This window comes from Thamnophis elegans, chromosome 6 (genome assembly GCF_009769535.1).
Source record: "Thamnophis elegans isolate rThaEle1 chromosome 6, rThaEle1.pri, whole genome shotgun sequence".
NCBI classification, from domain to species: domain Eukaryota; kingdom Metazoa; phylum Chordata; class Lepidosauria; order Squamata; family Colubridae; genus Thamnophis; species Thamnophis elegans.
The window spans coordinates 58,294,137-58,315,336 of record NC_045546.1 but is presented as its reverse complement, the minus strand read 5'-3'; the positions used below and the strand labels follow the sequence as shown (position 1 = coordinate 58,315,336).

Sequence of the window (21,200 nt, the reverse complement as noted above, 5' to 3'; positions counted from 1 at the left end):
CGTAGAAGGGTGTACAAGCTTTGCTAAGGTTAATTCCAATTGGTGCTTCCTCCACTAGCTTGGGGCTTTTTTCCTTTTTCTTATCCTCTGCAGCTTGATTACAACCCCCACACCTTTCAACAGAGCAGCCTTTAAGCTTATCTAGCTTGAGTTAATGAATTTTCTGAACAATAATCAAATTCAAGCTGCTTTGGAGCTGTTGATTTCAAAAAGACAATGGGTAAATTGTAGTAATTTACTTTTGAAGTACATACATTTCATTATATACAGCTGATTATCTCCCTCCCTGTATCAATGATTTGGGAGATGGTAGTGGGGGAGAATTCCAAGGAATTAAAAAGACAAATTCTGGGCCTGCAAGGAGTATGATATGTAGGTATTTTAAGGGGTTAATTTTAAAGAATAATGCTTAATATTGCTGGTTATCAGGCTCCATGGCTCCAGATGAAAAGTAAAATGTTGGAATATTTACATATGGGACTTGTAGACAGCTTTGTGTAAAAAATTATCTCTAGGAGGAAATAACCAAAATTGTGTAATAAAAAATATAACTTTTAATAACAGTCATATATTAGTCAAAATTAACCATTCTAAAACAATCTAATCATGATATCAAAATGCAGTATACAGTAGTTATCAGTCTTCAGAAGCCTTCCAGAATAATTTAATCTTGACAATTTTTTGGAAATCATCAGGAAAGGAAACATTATTCCCTTTGGAAACAAGGAGGGACAAGTTTCCTCAGGGGATACCAACTTCTTCTTAAACTTTCATACATATTTGTGACAAGCAAATTGTACACAAAAAAGACACTCAACAATTTCAAGTTTCAGTTCATATAGGCTTCATAGTACCACCCAGCATCTTGAAGTGAGTGCGGCTCTTAGGGCAGCAATGTAATGTAACAAAAATAGGGCCAATCCATAGGCACATATATAGCTGCATTCTGCACAGTTGAGGTTTCTAGATGGTCTTTTGAGGGATGCCCCTGTAGGATAAATTACAATTGTCCAAGCAAAATGACAGGTGACAAGGATATGAGTGACTATCCTCAGTGGATCCCAGGAAAGACTGCAAGTGGCAACCAGCTAAAGCTGGGCAAAGAGCTGGAATGACTATATGTTCTAGTTCTACATTTAGATCAGGGACGTGCAGTCACTAGAGGCAGGGGAGGCGGGGCCTCACCAGTCTCCTGAGGGAAAGAAAGAATTTTAAATAATTGTTTTTAAATAATTAAAGCCAGGGTAGTTGCTACCAGATTCAAAGTCACAGTGGCTTGGTGTCTGCTCTCAGTGTTAACTATGGGAGGAGGCCAGAGAAGTCGGGGCCTCTTTTGCCTAAGGAATTGTTCGCCTTTTAAAAGTTAAGGAGGAGTTAACAAGCGAACACTTTCATATGCAAAAGAGGCACTGATTCTCCCGCCTCCTGATCGGGGAGCAGCGAATCATGCCTTATGAGCTTACGTTAGCATGCTTACGTTGGGCGGACAAGAGGAGAGTTGAGAGAGTTTCCACAGCTGGAAAAGGTGGATCAGACAGAGGGAGGGGGGGTTCAAATTTATTGTAATTTAATTTGTAATTTAATAAAAAAATTAATTTTTTATTGTGAGGTTTGTGTGTGTGTTTTTTTTCTTTCTTCACAGCGGTGGGATCGGAGGAGGCAGGGGGGCGAGGCGGCGGAGCACGGAAGTGGCAGGGACGTTCTCGCCGCTGTGTTTCAACAGGCCAGGCATCTCGCATTTATGTCCGCCATAAACGCGAGACACCTGGCCTGTTGGACACAGTGGTGGTGGTGGGAGGAATTGGCTGGGTGGGCTGGCTGGCTGGGGAGGGGAGACCCCTTTAAAGCCCAGCACCGAGCGGGGAGGAGGAGAGCGGTGAGTCCAGGCAGGGAGCAGGTCGGGCGAGCTGGCTGCAGGCTGGGGCAGCAGGATTGTGACTGTCCGTATGAGGAGGTGGGGGGCGGGGGCAAGGCGGTGGAGCGCGACGGTGGCGAGAAGCATCTCAGATGCAGCCGGGACACCCGGAAGACAAGCCGGAACTTCAGCATGCCTTTAAGTGCCGGCTTGTCTTCCGGGTGTCCTGGCTCCATCTGAGATGCTTCTCGCCGCCGTTGCGCTCCACCGCCTTGCCCCCGCCCCCGCCTCCTCCGACAAACAATCCTGATGCCCTGGCCTGCAGCCAGCCCAGCACCGAATGGGGACGAGGAGGAGGAGGAGGAGGAGGAGAGCGGTGAGTCCAGGCTCGGTGCTGGGCTGGCTGCAGGCCGGGGCATCAGGATTGTTTGTCGGAGGAGGCGGGGGGGCAAGGCGGTGGAGCGCGACGGCGGTGAGAAGCAACACCCCCGCCACTGTGTCCGACAGGCGTCTTGCATTTATGTCCGCCATAAATGCGAGACGCCTGTCGGACACAGTGCCGGGGACGTTGCTTCTCGCTGCTGCTGCGGTCTTGCCTCACCAACGGTAACCGTCACCGCACGTCACTGATTTAGATCATGTCTAGATTCACACAACATGCAGAGAGAAACTCGTTTGATCTTACATTTTGTAGAAATGCAGCTGAAATTAAACAGAAATTTTATACCCTCAAATCAAGGCACAGGGCAGTAGTTTATGTCAGTGTTTGCTCACTGAGCCTGGCTGCCATACATCTCTACAACTAACTCCTGCCCTACACCTCATGTGAGATCATTGTTCATGCTAATACCTCAATACTTCCTATGGACACGTGTGCTTGCTGGTGAATGGGAAGGGAATGTTATATCAGAAAGCTGAATGACTGCAACACCTGCAACTGGGAAAAACTATATCAAATCTGTTATAGGTTTCTGCCCAAAGAGAAATGTAAGATTCTCCTATCCCCACTCTTTATATTATGCAAATTAGCTAATAAAGCATTGGAAATTTAATTAAATTTACTTCCTTTTTATTATATTTATTTTTGCTATTATTTAACATTATACAAATAGAAGTAGGGTGTGCTATATCATTTTAAGTTTATTGCAAACTAAAAATATTAATTAGAATACGTTATTAAGGTTTAGAGTGTCCTGCTAAGTATAGCAGGTCTAAGTATTCCCATTAAGGCTTTCATTATAATTTCTAATATTAAATTTGTGTCTTCCTTACTGTTCAGAGAAGAAAAGGAATTAACTAGAAAAGGGACTTGCAGCTTTGCTCACTTTAAAACAATAACTTACAAAAATTAAAGTACATTATATTAAATACAGCATTCTTGGTAATGCCATTGGGGGGGGGGGAAGCAAAATTTGTTTTGTTGCTGATATTTTTCTGTACATTTATTTCAATAAAGTTTTATAAATGTGTTAAATTTTCCTGAATTTATTCCCAGATTTATTGGTATATTTAAGGTATTTATTTTGAGAGCTTCCTTTGACATATCACCAGATGAGCGGTATATAAATTTAATAAATAGTTTTGCAAGTTACCACTTGTGATTAATAAAAGTTATCTTTAACTTAGGTAGATGAATTTCCACTATAAATCCAGATAGCTAAGCCTTTTAATGCTTTCTACAGTTTTTGAATTTGAGCTATAATAACCATCATTTGTCTCATGCTGTTTTTGAGAGTGGACTTCTATGTTATAGTTTTTTATAATGCTGCTACAGCTCTTTTGCAGAGATTTGGTAACCTGAGAGATGAGGTGAGACCTTCTGATACTTCCTTTTCAAAATAGGCTTTTGAAATTCATGCTTTCAAACTACGAGTTGAAAATATTGAGAACCATTAGAAAAACAAATATTGGACATGTTGGAAAAATATTTATATCTGATTCCTAAACTGTAAAATAAATGTTCATGTATTTAAATAAAATCATCTTTCTTTTCTCTAGGGGCTTCAAAAAAGTCAGAGTTCACATTTGGCAGGTCCTAATAGTGAACGACCTCTCTCTTCCACTGGGCCTTCCCAGCATCTCCAGGCAGCTGGCACTGGTATTCAAAATCAAAATGGACATCCTACCATGCCTAGCAATTCAGTAACACAGGGGGCTGCTCTCAATCACCTCCCCTCTCACACTGCTACCTCAGGTGGACAACAAGGCATTACCTTAACCAAAGAGAGCAAGCCTTCAGGAAATACATCAGCAGTGCCTGACATAAACAGGCATTCTGGAGAGACACTTAACAGCACTGCCAGTGTAGAAGGACTTCCTAATCATGTCCATCAGGTGACGGCAGATGCTGTTTCTAGCCCTAGCCATGGAGATTCAAAGTCACCAGGTTTACTTAGTTCAGACAATCCTCAGCTCTCTGCCTTGTTGATGGGAAAAGCCAATAACAATGTGGGTACTGGAACCTGTGACAAAGTCAATAACATCCATCCAACGGTTCATACAAAGACTGAAAATTCTGTTGCCTCCTCACCATCTTCAGCCATTTCCACAGCAACACCTTCTCCAAAATCTACTGAGCAGACTACCACAAACAGTGTTACCAGCCTTAACAGCCCTCATAGTGGACATGCAGTTAATGGAGAGGCATTGGAGGACTCTCAGAGCCCCATAAAAATCAATCCTCCTCTTATTGGACACAAACCTAATTCCCCTATCATGCCATCTATGTCGGTATCTATATATCCAAGTTCTGCAGAGGTTCTGAAAGCATGCAGGTAAGTGCACAAACTTCTTTAATTGCAAGTAAAAATTTTATATTGTATGTACTGTCTGTCTCCCAAATATTTTTAATTTTATTGAAATAAAAATCATTTAATTGTATGATAGATACTTGTTTTTATAGATACTTGTTTTTAATTATTGTATGTCCCATTGAAAATTAATGTGTTCTGGCTTTTGAGCTCTTTTAAAAACAAAACATGAAAGTATATACAATAAGTACATGTTTGAATATGTATTGGAAATTAATTGAAGAACAATCTTAACCCCTACCCAATGTTATAGCTAATTCTGGCAGAAGAAGTGGAGTAGCCATCATGAGTCAGAATGAAGTCAGAATACACAGTGGATATAAAAACTCTATACATCTATTAAAATGACAGGTTTTTGAGATGTAAAAAAATCAGACCAATATAAATCACTTCAATTTTTTTCCACCTGTAATATAACCTATGGGCTGTAGAATTCAGTTGAAAAAACAAATTGAAATCTTTTAGGGCGAGAAATGAAAATAAAAAGCATACAATAATGTGGTTGCTTAAGTGCACACCCTTAAACTAATACTTTGCTGAAACACCTTTTGATTTTTTGAGAGTATTCAATCTGTTGGGGTAGGAGCCTATCAGCATGGCACATCTTGCCTTGGGAATCTTTGTCCCCTCTTCTTTGCATAAGCACTCCAAATCTGTCAGATTGCAAGGGCATCTTCTATCTACAGCCCTCTTCAAGTCATGCCACAGCTTTTCAATTGGATTCAGGTCCGGGCTCTACCTGGTCCATTCAAAAACACTGACCTTCTTTTGACGAAGCCGTTCTGTTGATTTGGAGGTATGCTTTGGATCATTGTGATGTTGAAAGGTGACATTCCTTTTCATCTTCAGCATTTATGCCTTTGAGTTTTTTCTTCTCCTGAAGAACTATAAGGTCCTTCCAACAATAAGGTCCCTTTAATCAATTTAACCAATTAAGTTGTATTTATTTTGTACAGTGACAATAAAGACTATACTACTACTAAATTTTTAATGCTTTGTAAACTCTTTGCAGACCATGGCTTCTGGTATAAGAGGCAACTGAGTAAATCTCAGGAAACTCCTTCCAGAACAGCTGAACTTTATATGGGCTTGAACAGAATCACTTTAATTGGTGGCAGGTGGGTCTTGACTATAATTTACCATCAGTTTGAATGTGATTGGTTAATTCTGAACACAGCTACATCGCTACTTATAAGACGGTGTGCAGACTTGTGCAAAAAGCTTATTGTACTTTTTATTATTATTCCCTCCCCAAGATTTCAGTTTGTTATTGAATTGTGTACCTTATATGTTATATTAAAGGTACAAAAATTCTGAAGTGATTTATCTTGGTTTTATTTTTTCACAACTCAAAAACCTGGCATTTTAACAAATGTGTGTGTAGACTTTTTATATCCACTGTAAATACGGTAAATGTTCATATTCTCCTCTGTCCCATTGCAATCATTGGGAAAGGATTGGTTTTATTTTAAGTTGAAGGAGCCTCCACTCCCAACATGCCTTCCCTGCATAGAGCTAGGCACAAAGTACACTTTTGGTTCCTATTCTTTCTGTCCTGAGCCACACTTGTGGAGTTTATGGTTCACTTTTACAGAGATTGGTAGATTTTTTTTTCTGACTTCTGACCAGCTGACTTAGCATCTAAATGATGAGGTAGTGATGTTGAACAGCAATAAATGTAACTGCTCTAGAGATTGTATTAGAAACAAGGAATTGATTGCCTTGCTTGTTCAGGAGAATAGAGCAACTTAAAAGAATTGGAGTTGAAAACAATTACTTGTAGCTATGTGAGCCTGCTCTTTTGTTCCCTAAAAGAACAGAATTGCATGGCCAAAAGGTGGAAGAAAGCACTGTAATTCTTTATGGAAAAATAGAAGTTTTACAGTCTGTATATTAAACTGTTTTAACTATGTATATTTTCACAATTCTTTCTAATTGAATATTTTGGGACAAATATTACTAAACATTTTTAAATGCAGACACTAACCTTAATTTTAGTATTAAAATTTAGCATTATCACTAAAGTACAGATTTAAAACTTTCAGTTTCTGAAGTAAGAACATTTCTTTAAATAATTGAACAGGTATAAAAATTCAAAAAATTCTGTTGCCCCCACATCCACCACCAAAAATGACTCTAGAGTAGGAAATATTTTTTCCGTTTTATATTTTGGTAACATCAGCATTTCTCAATTTTTTAAATTTCTAACCATGTGGGGCGGTAGTGGGTTGCTAATTTTGTTATTACCGGTTCGGGTGTGCTTTTGTGCACTCTTGCGTGCATGATGCTCTACGCATGCGCAAAAGCGTCTGGGGGGGACGGAGCCTCCCACTGCCGCTACTACTGGTTCAGATGATCTGGGCCTAACCGGCAGCAACCCATCTCTGATGGGGGTGGGGTGGGGTGGGGTGTCTTCTAATACAATAGAAAAAATAAAAAAAATCACAAAAAAGAAAACTAAATAAAAAAATACAGAGCATGTATTCACTTATACATATACAAAAGTTCGGTATAAGATTTCAGTGAACAGTAGCAATAGTTCATTATAATTTTCCATACATAATCTGCATCAGTTTTTGTAAATAAACTGCTGAAAATATTTGTGCAAAAATAGCTTTGTTCAGACATTAATTTCCATATAATAGGAATATATATATTTAAAATGATTCATAATATTACATCTTTGTCTCAAAGTTAGCTAATCTATTTAATAGTTTCTGCCCAGAATAAAAATTTCTCCTTTTTTGACAAAACCTGACAAGAGGATTCTATAGAAGTTTTTCCTAGTGTAGAGATAAGATTTAAAGATGGAGATATACTTCTGCTGCCTTTCTTTGAATCAATTCTAGGCTTTGGGGACATCTTTCTGTGGATTATAGGATTTGCAGCATTTTCAACTTGGATTTTAATAATTGCCATGATTGTTCTATAAGATTTTATTATAAAAATTAATTCTTTGAACTATAGTATTGTGGAATTATTTTCATAAACCTAAAGAGTCTTTGGATTATTTTTTTCAAAGAGCAGCCAATCATGATGCATCCTGCCTTAACAATATAAAGAAGTTTTTTAATTGTTATAAAGAAAGAAAGGAAAAAAGAGTCCCTCTTTGAGGCAGTTCAGAAGTGTGAAATATAAATAATAAAGTAAATAAGAAACATTCCATTCTTTCAAAAGAAACATTCAGTGCATGCAAATACTGGAGTTTTAGATTTGGCATTATGTATTCATGGTCAAAATTTAAGTATCTCCAGTAACTATAATGTTGCATTCTTATTACTGTATAGTCCATACTGCAAACTATAGGGCACAGTAGAACTGGTTTAGCTTTCTGTAACTCTTAAAACAAGCACATACTTGTACTTGGTGCACATATATTTTAATAGGCAATCTCAGTTTTCTCTCTGTTTTATTCTAAACATCTTTATGACAACGAGGGAATATGGTGGTGAGAGGATTACTATAGAAGTTCAGTTGTGAATCAGGCAAAGGAATGAACTCATGAATATAAATGTGGGTGAATAATGTAGTTGAAAACATAAAAGATGTTTGAAAATTAGTAGCAGCCGCAAGAAACATTGACTACATTTCATTCTTGTGAATGTTTGAATAGGATCTTATATGTCAGCACTCTATTACTGCCTGTGTTGCTTAGCAACAAAAAATGTAGAAGTCCAGATTGGCATCATAACCCAAAGATCATGCAAGTCATTAAGCAAGCACCTCCCATGACTGCGACTTCTGATTTCCTGTCAGCTTCCCCACTGACTTAACTGGTGGGAAGTTGGTATACAGCGCCAGAAGTTGCAGTCACGTGACCATGATTTACTGTGATGTGATCATGAGCCTGGGGCTGAGTGTCTAGATCATGATTGTGAAGACATTGCATTGGCAAGCAGTGTGAGGACTGGTTATAAGTTCCAATCATTCAGCACCATCGTAACTTTGAATGATCTCTGAATGATATGTCATAATCCAAAGACTATCTGTAAAGGATTGCTTTGGGATTCTGCTCTGACATTTTACCCTCCTAAGGTTTTTATTTCTGTATTTAAAAGAACTGTCAGTGTTTTATAAATTATTCACAATTGAATCTGATTTTATTTCATTTCTCTACTGTAGCTATTTAAGTTTATTTTAGATTTTACTGTGCAATTTATTATAAACCTGTTGTTTAAAATGTCCGTCTATGGAGAAGTATAGAAATATAGCAAATAAATATAGTAATGTTCATATATTTATATGAATATATTTCTCCCAAACAATTAAAGAACACAGCTTAGTAGAGTACAGGAACTATCCTAAGTCCAGGAGAGTGGGCATCACATATATCTCTGAGGTGAAGCTATGCCAGACGGTAGGGGAAGTGATGCTTCCTCAGTTGTATAAGGTGCCAAAGTTTAATTGAGGGTACCTGTAACACACCCACTCTGCTTGAACGTGCCAGGTGAACAGAAATTTAGAAGATAATTAGGTCTTACACCATAGGTAACAACCAGGACCTTCAATTGCACCCATAAGTGAATCTGCAGCCAATGCAGCTTGTGAAGCAGTGATATTTGGACATGATGAGAAGTGGCCATTACTGAGAGCCAGTTTAGTGTAGTTGTTTAGGCACCAAAGTAGAAACCAGGCGACTGTGAGTTTTAGCCCCACCTTACGCATGAAAGATCAACATCTGGTTGATCCAAAAATTTGACCCTATACATGTAGGAAAATAAGAAAAGAAAGTGCCCATTACTGCTCATGCTGCTGCATTTTATGCCAGCTACATCTTCCAGATGGCTTGCAAGGGCAGTCCCATGTAGAACATATTGCAATAGTCCAGAGGACATTATGCAGTGGCTCTCCTGGTCATGCTGTTCTTGCCCATCAAAAATAGTAGCATATTAGTCTCTAATAGAGAAGTGACATCCCATGAAAGATCAGTCATGGAACTATGCTCCATTCCAAGGGGGGCAAATAGCCACAGCCACTCTTAACTTTCCGGGATTGGGCTAAAGTTTGTTCCTCCCTATCCAGACCTGGGTTAGTATACGGACAGCTTCACCTGTGCAACCCATGATTGAGATACAGCGTTCTGAGCTGGTGGATGTCCTTGCCAAGTAGTTTCAAATAGATGTTAAGGAATAACAGAATAACAAAGTTGAAAGGGACCTTGGAGTTCTTCTAGTCCAACTCTGTGCTCAAGCAAGAAACCCTATATTGTTTCAGAAAAATGATTGTGCAATCTCTTCTTAAAAGAGAGAAGAGAGAGTTGTTTTCCCCACAAGTAAGGGATCACAGATGGAGCCACTCCCTTCCCATCAACACAAACTGGAAATCACTCCAGCACAGTTCTTCCCACTCTCAGAACTTGAAGTTGGTACAAGACAAATACTGTGGTCAACAGCATTGAAAGGATGGATGCACCATCTCCCCACCCTAACCTGGCCAAAGATAATTGACAAACAAGTGTCCGTAATACACCTTAGTCTGAAACCCAACAAAAATGGTTTGGGATAATTCATTTTCCTTAAGATCCTGTGTAACTGCCATCCTAGCACCTTTTCCACAACCTTTTCCACAACCTATTGGAAGTTGGATGATAGCTGTCCAAAATGTAGAAATATAAGTATTCAGTTTCTAATATCCCTAAATGAAATAGAGTTCAGCTAGAAGTAATGTTGATGCTGTGATTGTGAACTAGCTGTGAAGATGGTGTTCACATTTTGTAAATGAGTACATATGATCATAAGTATGAGGACTGATCATGTCACCTTTTTATGCTGTTGTAATTTGGAACAGTCATTAATCAAATGGTTATAAGTCAAGGACTTCCTGTACAGTAAAATATGCAATCCATTTCATTAATAATAATTTTCAGAAGTAGTTTGGTATTGGCTGTTTCCTAGAAAGAAGTATGGGTCCGGTTGCCCAGTTGCTTTCACATCCAAGGCAGGACTAACATTGATATTCTATAAGGTATCTAATGCACTACAGGTAATCCTTGTTTAGAGGCTGTTCACAGTTATAACAGTGATGAAGAAATGACTTTATGACCAGACCTTGAATTTCTGACTTTCGCAGATCTGTAAAGCAAAGAAAAGCTGAAGTCAAATCAAAGTTGTGGTTTCACTTAGTGATCGCTTCAGTTAACAACAGTTAGCAGTCTCAGTTATGGTTGCTAAACAAGGACTTCCTTTATATCAAACCTGCTCTCAATAATAAATGCTGTCAACAAAAATTCAATATAATAAAACTGTTAAAAAACCAGAAGACCAAATTACATCAAAATAGCTAGAAGCGTCCAAATTCCCAATACATTACCTATTCTCACCTCAGTCCCCAAACACACATTTAAAAGTTTCCTAAATTCCAGGAGTTTCTCTAACTTCCAGAGTGAAGTTTCTATAACTGGTAGGCAAGAATGCCATAGGAAGGGAGCAGAGGATGTTCTTTTGAGTTCCTCTCATCATTCCTTATTAGAATCTGAGATTCTCCAGTAAGCCCTCTCTACAGAAAATAAAGTTGTGGATTTTACTTTGTTTTGAAGCATTAAGAATAAAATAATTATACTGGTAACCCTCCAGTTGTGACAGTTCATTTAGTGACCATTCAAAGTTATACAATAAGCCTCTCTCAAGTGTTTATGACAAAGCCCCAAAATTATGAATGTTGCAGCACCACGATTCACCCTTATGAATGACCCCAGAGGCACTACAACATTCATTCTATTCCCTCCCCCACTCCCCACAACTGCTTCCCGACTCCCATTCTGCCATGCCGGACTTACTTACCTTGCAAAGATCTGTCTCCTCTCGGCCATGGTTTCTTTGCCTTTGAGGATCAGGATGATTTCCAGCGTCGGCTTGTGAATGCTTTTTGCGCCACGAGTGAAGTGTTCTGGGGGCCATGATCTTGCATGACTTCAGGCACCCATTCTCTGCAAAAGCCGTGCAAGATCACAGCTCCCAGAATATTTCATTCTCGCCACAAAAAGCAATTTGCAAGCTGATTGGATGCTGGAAGTGAAATTGTGTTGCTTCCAGCCAACCAGTCATCTTGCAAATGCTTTTTGCGCCGAGAGTGAAAAGTTATTTCACTCTTTGCAAGCCGGCCAAATGCTGGAAGGGAAATCTTCCTACTTTCCTCTCGTCTCCTTCAAAGGCAGAGAAACCATGGCAAGGAAGAGACAGATTTTGCATGGCAGGATGGGAAAGGGGGGGGGGGGGAGCATGAGGTATCTCAGTGGGTCGGAAAGGCCTTTGGTGGCATGTTCCATCATTAGGCCCCCATGGCCTTCCCCACCCTGACATACCTTATGCAGTTAATGACCCATAGATTTGATTAATGAATGCGTGGGCAAAAGCAGGGAGTGATCATAGTCAAGTTATGTGATTCACTCCTATGAATCCTTGAATTATGAATGTAATCGGCAGGCTCCATTACATTCGTAACTCAAGGTTTACCTGTACTTTTTAAATATACCTGCTTTCAAAATACAGTTTGTTAATAGTTTGCTACTGAATACAACAATGCTGTTTCTAGAGCTACACTAAAAAAAGATTAATTACTGTATACTTACAGCTTATGGGTCTTTTTCTTGTGAATTAGATTAAATAATGTTTAATAGTGGTATTTTTCTACTGTACCCATATTTGGTATACACAAACATACTCCAGCTACTAAAATCTAGGTACTACATAATTTTTCTTATTAGAATATTTTATTGTAAAATATTAAGAAGGGAAAAATATAGTTGAGTAGTGCCTTGATACAGTTGCTAATTATCCCTTGCCCATATTGCCACAGTTTAAAGGAAATCTCTAGAGTTGTGCATTAATTGAGTACAAATAATGAGTAAACTGAAATCTTTGACTCCTAATTTTGCTTCTAAAAAAGCAATTGGCCATTGATGGCTGTACTCCTCAAAATCCACCATAATTCAAAGTTGTTTGTTAACATTGTTTTGTTTATTGAGTTTTTAAAATAGAAAGTTGGGTTTGATTTGTTCATATCATAGCAAACTATATCCATTTCCCTCAGTGGAAGGAGAAACTGAACATTATCCATGAATTCATTCTTTCAGTGTACTGCAAAGCTAGTTCTATTGGAAAATGGAATAAAGAAATAAATTGATTCTGTTAGAACAATGTTTCCCAACTTTGGGAATTTTCAGATGTATAGAATAATGAGTATAAAATGAAGAATCTCTTCCGAAGTTAATTCTAAGAAATAAGTCTCTTGGTTATGATACTGAATCTGGCAGACATTTTTTAAATTATATGTAACAGGAAAGCTTAATTAACTTGCAATCAAATTATTACATACGAAAATATAGTATTCCTTAAAATATTTCAAAATATTTTCCAAGTTTCATAAAGTATTTTAAAAGTTAACATTGAATAATTTAAAGTTGACAATTGTTCCTGTTTCATTGATAAAGCCTTATTCTTGTGTAATTTGTAAAATATTGTATCTCTTTAATTATACTAATAGTGCTTCTTAAGATGAGAGCCTTGACTTAGACCTGATGGGTATATGACAATTTGCCACAGCCAGATTGCCATGACCAACATGCCATGGTCAACTTGCCATGGCCAACTTGCTGCAGGACAACTCGCTACAGCCATTGTGCCACAGGACAACTCACTGCGAGACAAGAGTTACACTAATATCAAAGATGTGGTAGAATAGAATCACTAAAGAAAAAATGCAAAAGTAGGGACAAAATGAAATTTGCATCGCAAAAATTAAAATAATTTTTATTTATTTTAAATAATTAAATAGAATTGTTAAATTGTCTTGCAACAAGTTGTCTTGTGGCAAGTTTGGCCACTGCAAGTTGGCTGTGGTGAATTTGCTATGGCAAGTTGGTCGCAGCAAGTTGGCCCATTCCCGGATATGACATCCTTTATTCACAAGTGTAAATTTGTGTCTGGGTACTATTCTTGGTATTTGTACTTTTTCACAGGTATGGATAAAAAGGATGTTCTCTGTAAATGATCACACAATTTATTTTCTTGTTAAGTCTTTTTTCTGCTTTGTGTAGCCCTCAGTTTTTATGTGTTAATTATCTGGATGTTGCAAACTGAGGAGAGATAAGGAATGTCTTTCTAAATATTGAAGCCCTTCATTAAATATATGAAGGATATATTTTTCCAAGCTTAATGATTTCTACAGTTTGTGTGCAGAGTAATACATGGTCTTTATTTTTGCATGTTTATCAGGTTTTAACTATTTTGTTTCTTAGGAATTTGGGCAAAAACGGCCTATCAAACAGTAGCATTTTATTGGATAAATGTCCTCCTCCAAAACCACCACCACCTCCATATCCTCCCTTGCCAAAGGATAAGCTGAATCCACCTACACCTAGTATTTATGTACGTATTTTCTAGAGCAAGTTGTAAAAAGTATGACAATGCCTATTAAAAACAAAATCTAGTTTAAGGTATTGGATATATTTTAATTATCTGTGATTCTTGCAGCTTATTAATATATATAGTACAGAGAGCTACTCTATTTCAGGTTTTCCAAAACAATAAGACTTCCATTGTCATCCCAGTATTTCATTTCAAATAGATTTCAAAAGTGGTTTATTCAGTAACCAGACTGCTATTACAAAAGAGAAAACATTCTAAACAGAAACCAATTTACCACACTTCTTCCAGGAAAGCTTACGTATTCGCATCATTTTAAGACATTAATTCGAGAAATAGTTTTACAGTAAAAAGATATATTATATTTGTAAATATTATGCATAGATATTCTGTATAAAAGTTATCATATAGACCTATTTATTTCTATATGCTTCCATGTATAATAATGTTTATTATTTCTTAGACACTTTAAAAACTCCAGCTACATATGTTGTATTATTATGCAATGTTTATAAACATCTGAACATCTAGCTGATTATACCTTTCTTTCAAGATTATTGTTGCACTGTTTTTTAATGCATTAAATGATCATTTTTATGATTTGAATATTTATATGAAATCATCCTTGCAATATAATCAAAGGAACTAAATCCAGTTTTATATTTTGAAATAACATTGATATTTAAATTACAGTGTTAGTTTTTATATTTGTAGCTGGAAAATAAGCGTGATGCTTTCTTCCCACCTTTACACCAATTTTGTACAAATCCAAACAATCCTGTTACTGTAATACGCGGCCTTGCTGGAGCTCTTAAATTAGGTAAGTTTGATATATAAAAATTCAATTTGGGGCAGAGCAAAGGAGATTGATTTTATTTTTATGAATATTTGCTAAAAAGACATTTTCAGATGTCATTATATTTAAAACAGCATTTGCTTTGGTTGGGAATAATGTAAATTTCTTGTAATGTCTGTAACTTTTTCTGCTATTGTATTACGAAAGCTTTTTCTTTTATTAAACACATTTCCTATTTCTTAGATCTGGGACTCTTCTCTACCAAAACTTTGGTAGAAGCTAATAATGAACACTTGGTTGAAGTAAGGACACAATTATTGCAACCATCAGATGAAAACTGGGATCCTACTGGAACAAAAAAAACATGGCATTGTGAAAGCAGTAAATCTCAGTCTACAATTGCTAAATATGCACAATACCAGGCCTCCTCATTCCAGGAATCCTTAAGGGTAAATACACCATTATTTTTTTATGGTTGAAGATTTAGAAAAATACTAGAATACAGAAATGTATAATATTATTTAAGCAAAATGAAGAATACACACAAATATGCTGTGGTAGTAACTATTTCAGATGAGGGAATGTGGATTAATGATTGCTGGTTAAGCTACTATGTCATGTTCAGGCCTTGGTTTTTAATATGTGCAGCCCTAAATAGACCTGGTAAATCATTGAGATCACCAGAGGAGTGATTTACTGCAGAGATCTCCAACCTTTCTGGCTTTGTGGACACTCGGGGGGGGGGGGGTGTTCCACGCACGCTCACCTGCCTGCTTACACAGGCTCACCCATCACTTCTGTGGCCTGGTTCTGAACAGACCACAGACTGGTAGTGGACTGTGGCTAGGCCCGGGGGTTGCTAAGATTGATTGCCATATTTACAAAAATTCCATGGCTTACAACCATGCATTTAGTGACCATTCAAAGTTAAAGCAGCAAATGACTTATGACTGGTCCTTGGACATATGACTGTTGCAGCATCCCCATGGTCACATGATCAAAATTCAGGTGCTTGGCAACCGGCATGCATTTATAGTCTTCCAGGAACATGTAATTGCCATTTGCAATCTTCCCAGATGGCTTCTGACCAAGAAGGTCAATGAGAGAAGCCAGATTCACTTAACAACCACATGAGTCACTTAACAATTGCAGTGATTTGCTTAACAAACATGGAGGAAAAGGTTGTAGAATTGGGTGCAATTTAACAACCGTCTTGTTAATAATGGAAATTCTGATCTGAGATTATGATTGTAAGTCAAGGACAACCTATACCAGTGATGGCAAACCTATGGCACGCGTGCCACCTGTGGAGCCATTTGTCAGGGCACGTGAGGAGCTGCGCTGGCAAGTTGAGTTCACCTTTTAAAGCCATTTTTCGCCCTCCCCAGGCTCCAGAGGCTTTATAGGAGCCTGGGGAGGGCGAAAAGAGCCTTCCCCCCCCCTCCCCTGGAGGCCCTCCAGAGGCTTCATGAGCTTCCCTGAAGCCTCTGGGGCGCAAAAAAACGGCCCTACGGACAAACCGGAAGTTCGGGAACAGACTTCCAGTTTCCTCGGAGGGTCGTTTTGACTGCTCCAGAGGCTTCAGGGAAGCCTTCTGAAGGTCCCCGAAGCCTTCGGAGCACTCAAACGACCTTCCGAACAAACCGGAAAGGACTTCCAGTTTGCTCAGAGGGTCGTTTTGACTGCTCCGAAGGCTTCAGGGAAGCCTCTTGAAGGTCCCTGAAGCCTCCAGAGATCTTCCAGGGGGGACGAGGGGGCTGTTTTCGCCCTCCCCAAGCTCCTATAAAGCCTCTGGAGCCTGGGGACGGCAAAAAAAGCATTCAAAAAGTGGGTGGTCGCGCCTGTAGTGCGCGCATGCGCACTGGGGGGGTTGCGCATTGTATTATGGGTGCGGCACACCCGCACATGACCCCCCCCCACTCTCCCCCCACTTATGGCATGTGAGCCAAAAAAGGTTCACCATCGCTGACCTATACTCTTAGGCAAGACTTCCTGTAATGATATCTGTAATCTGGAAAGCTTTCTTCCCTGAAATAAACTTACTGTCACAACTTTTGAAAATCTTTCTCTTCACTTGGGTTTTCAGTACTTGTGAACGACTATTTTGTTTTGTTTTTTATTCCTTTCCCCAACTTTTTAATGAATATGTTTTTATATTGTTTTGACATATGCTTTTGTTTAGGAAGTGGAATAGAAATATAATATATAAAATAGTAAAGAATGTAAAGAGATCTAGTATATTGTGGGCTATATAAAAGATGGTGTTAAAAATCGTGGCACGACAAAACCGCGGTCCACTAAAGCGCGCCTGATTAAACCGCATCGCTAACGTCATCAGCAGCGCGACAACAGCGACCGCAGAGAAAAAAGGGCGCTTTAAAAAGCGCTTTGAAAGCAAGCCGATTCAAGTTAAGGTAAGGGTTAGGGTTAGGGTTAGGGTTAGGTTAAGGGTTAGGGTTAGGTTAAGGGTTAGGGTTAGGTTTAGGGTTAGGTTAAGGGTTAGGGTTAGGTTTAGCGTTAGGTTTAGGGTTAGGTTTAGGGTTAGGTTAAGGGTTAGGTTTAGGGTTAGGTTTAGGGGGGTTAGGTTTAGGTTTAGGGGTTAATTTTAGCTTTAGCGTTCACAGCGTGCTTTTTTCGTCGCGCTGTGATGACGCCAGGTACGCGGTTTTGTTGAGCGCGCTTTAGTCGAACGCGGTTTTGTGGTGGAACCGTTAAAAATAGTCATGGATAGTTTGTAATTAGGTGTATAAACCCCCCATTTATGCTGGGCATGAGGATGGGAAGCTGATGGCCAAACTGAGGAGAACTGGAGCAATGCAGCAGCCTCAGATAAGCCTTCAGGAGGATCAGGGAGACAGAGCTACCTAGCAGTTCAGAGGACATCAGGAGTTGGATGGATTTTAGGCTCAGAGCTGCTGCTTTTGCCTGGATTGGCTAAAGCGGTAGTGGAAGTCTCAGATGAGCTGGTTCTCCAGCACATTGCATATCAGCTTTTAGCAGTGGCCTTGGCTCAGCTACTCAGCTCTTGATGATTTTTACAGAAAATGACAAACTGTTGTGTGCTACTTCCATGTAGCAGAAGCAGCAAAGACTGATCTATGATCAAACTTGTGGGCTGCTGAATTATGTTTGCAGCCAGATGAGGCTATCCCTGTATTTTGTAGTAATGGATGGAAGAAGGCTTCCCATTCCAATACTGGTCAACTCTTAAAGGTGGATTAGAATGTTGAGATCCTCTGACTTGGGGGTGGAGCATTTTGGGCTGAGGGAACCTGGGTTGATCAGGGAGGAAGATGCAGGCAAAGGTGGTAACAGGCAGAAAGAGAAATGGTAGGAAATGGAGAGTGGGCAAGTTTCATAGAAGTTGGCTTCAAGCGTTAGTGTTGGTATTGCCTTCCAATTCACCATGCTCTGATCCAAAACCTGGTAATCACCCAGCTGCTACTATGTAATATAGGGTCAGCCTAATAAGACTTTCCTCATCCACAATTTAATTGTGGGTGAGAGAACTGGCAGTTTGCATTATTCAAACCTGTTGACTGGGCCTGGTGGAGGAGATTTGCCAAGCTGGATTTCTTGTGGGAATCCACAAATTCAGAGTTGGGGCTGAGGTCTGAGAAACTTTAGTCACTTTCAGGGTGCCTCTCTATAAATTGCTAGATATGAAGCTTTATTTGTGAAGTTAGGCTATAGCGGTCAGAAGAACCTGTTGGTGTGTACTACCCTCTGCTGCTACCAGAGCTGCTAAAGTCTGTGACTGAGTTGGCAGTGGAGTTCTCCAGATTTATGATTCTGCTGTTCTTCGGTATAGACTCCAAGGCAGATCAAAAGTTCATGGCAATCATGCACCTCAGCCAACCATCTTTGGCCCAACTTACAGAGAATTTTAGGCCTAGTTTTTATCTTGGGGCTGTGGCAATATGATTTGCAGTTGGGGAATGTTTCTATCAATCTCTTGCCATGTGCAAATCACTCCCTGCTGGCTCTAAGATTCTCTGGTAGTGCACCTTCCTGAACAGAAGCAAGACCTATTTGTTTATTTATTTATTTTTAAAGATTTTTTTAATTAGATTAGATCATAGAATAAAATACAAAAATATGAATGCAAATAACAGGACACAGTGGGGAGGAAAAGGAGAAAAAAAAGTGAGGAGGTGAGGAAGAAAAGAAAAAAAAAGCATTGACTTCCTACTTTCTCTCTTGCAATAGAATAAAGCATTAACATCGAACCTCAACTTTTTACTTTTCCAAAATAATATAAACTAGCAATTTTTATAACAACAAATCAATCTAATCAGTAAAACCCAAAGTCAAGTTTTCATTTTTTTTCCACCTCAAGCACAAAGTTCAAAAGCGGTCTTCATGTAGCAAAAAAAAAAAGTATTATGTTCTTTTCTTTAATCAAAACAATCAATTTAGCCACCTCTGCCAGGTCCAACTTCTGTACCCATTCGTCCATGCTGGGAATCAAAATGTCCTTCCATTTTTCTGCATACAGTAGTCTTGCTTCCGTCAACATATATAAGATCAAGGTTCCAATTTTTTTTCTAAGACTTTTTCCATTAAACCCAGAAGAAAAGTCTCTGGCTTCATCTCCATCTTCATTATAAGAATTTTCTGTACTAAAATATGAATCTTCTTCCAAAAATTTCTTTGCTTTATCACATGTCCACCATAAATGATAAAAGATTCCTTCTTTACTTTTACATTTCCAACATTCATTTGAAATACCTTTATACATTCTAGATAATTTATCAGTGTTAAATACCAGTGATACATCATCCTATAATTTTTTTCTTTTAAATTATAGTTTAATGTGAATTTTAAATCTTCCGTCCACATATTTTTCCATTGTTCAAGCATCACATTATATCCAAAATTCCTGGCCCACTGAATCATACAATGTTTTTACATGTTCACTTTCCAAATTCAGTTTCAGTAACATTTTATAAACCTTAGCAATAATATGTTCATTGCTGCTGCACAGTAAGATTTTGAATTCATTTTTAACAAAATCAAATCCATAACTCTTTATCTATTTAAATCTTTCTTTCAATTGTTGATATGTGAACCAATGACAAACATAACGTTCTGATTCTAGCTCTTCCCTCAACTTTAGGGTAGGATTACCAGAGTTGAAAGATATTATTTTACCATAAATCCCCGGTCCAGCTTCGCCACCATTTCTTTTCTAAAAAAGGCTTCCTGGGGAGACACCCAAAGAGGCAACTTCATAAAAAATCTTATTTTATATTTATTCCAAACTCTTGATATGGCACATCTAGCAAAGTGATTATTAAATTCAATATTAACTTTGACTTTGTCATACCATAGATAACAATGCCATCCAATCCTTAATTCAGGGCCCTCTAAATCAGAGGTGGTATTCAGCAGATTCTGACCAGTTCTGGAAAACCAGTAGCGGAAATTTTGAGTAGTTCGGAGAACTGGTAAATACCACCTATGACTCCCCCCCCCCCCCCCCGTTCTCTGCCTCCCGAGTCCCAGCTGATCGGGAGGAAATGGGGATTTTGCAGTAACCTTCCCCTGGAGTGGGGAGGGAATGGAGATTTTGTAGTATCCTTCCCCCAGGAGTGGGGAGGGAATGTGGATTTTGCAATCTCCTTCCCCTGGAGTGAGATGGGAATGGAGGTTTAACAATATCCTTCCCATGGAGTGGAGTGGAAATGGAGATTTTACAGTGTCCTTCCGCTGCCAGGTTCACCAAGCCATGCCCACCAATCCACGCCACACCCACCAAGCCACACCCATTGAACCAGTAGTAAATAATTTTGAATTATCACTGCATTAAATCAAATGCTTATTCTGGAGGTTCACCCACTCTTTTAACTAGGCCAGACAGCATGCATCAAAATACAATTTCAAATCTGATAAACCCCAATCCCCTCCTTTCTTAGCATCTTGCAGTAACTTGTATCTAATTCTAGGTTTTTTCCCCTTGCCATATAAACCTGGAAATGTCCCTCTGCCATTGTTTAAATGGATTATCAATTGTAGGTAATGGTAATGTCTGGAACAGAAAAAGCATCTTTGGCAAAGCATTCATCTTAATTATAGATATTCTACCCAATAGTGATAAATGCAATTTGTTCCATCTTTGTAAGTCCTTTTTAATATCATTCCAAAGAGGCACATAATTATTTTGAAACCATTTTATATTTGTGTTTCTCAACATAACCCTAAAGTATTTCACTTTTTTCTCAACGTTAAAATCCAACTGTTTTATCAATGTATCATTGTCCTTAGATGACATTCTTAATCAACATTGTTGTTTTCTCTTTGTTTTAAAACTAAAGCCTCAAATTCATTTTATTTTTTTGGGTCTTGCAAAAATATAACCAGATCATCAGCAAATC

The 21,200-nt window shown here is 38.6% G+C and overlaps 1 protein-coding gene across 5 annotated transcripts in view; it reads left to right on the top strand.

Moving 5' to 3' along the window:
• Nucleotides 1-21,200, top strand: part of KDM6A (lysine demethylase 6A) — a 266,555-nt gene that overhangs the window by 201,305 nt on the left and 44,050 nt on the right. For all 5 annotated transcript variants that reach the window (XM_032219796.1, XM_032219794.1, XM_032219797.1 and 2 more), the window contains 4 exons: nt 3,854-4,629; nt 13,901-14,030; nt 14,742-14,847; nt 15,067-15,272. In XM_032219796.1, coding sequence (XP_032075687.1) covers nt 3,854-4,629; nt 13,901-14,030; nt 14,742-14,847; nt 15,067-15,272 — 1,218 coding nt within the window. The remainder of the gene's footprint in view (nt 1-3,853; nt 4,630-13,900; nt 14,031-14,741; nt 14,848-15,066; nt 15,273-21,200) is intronic.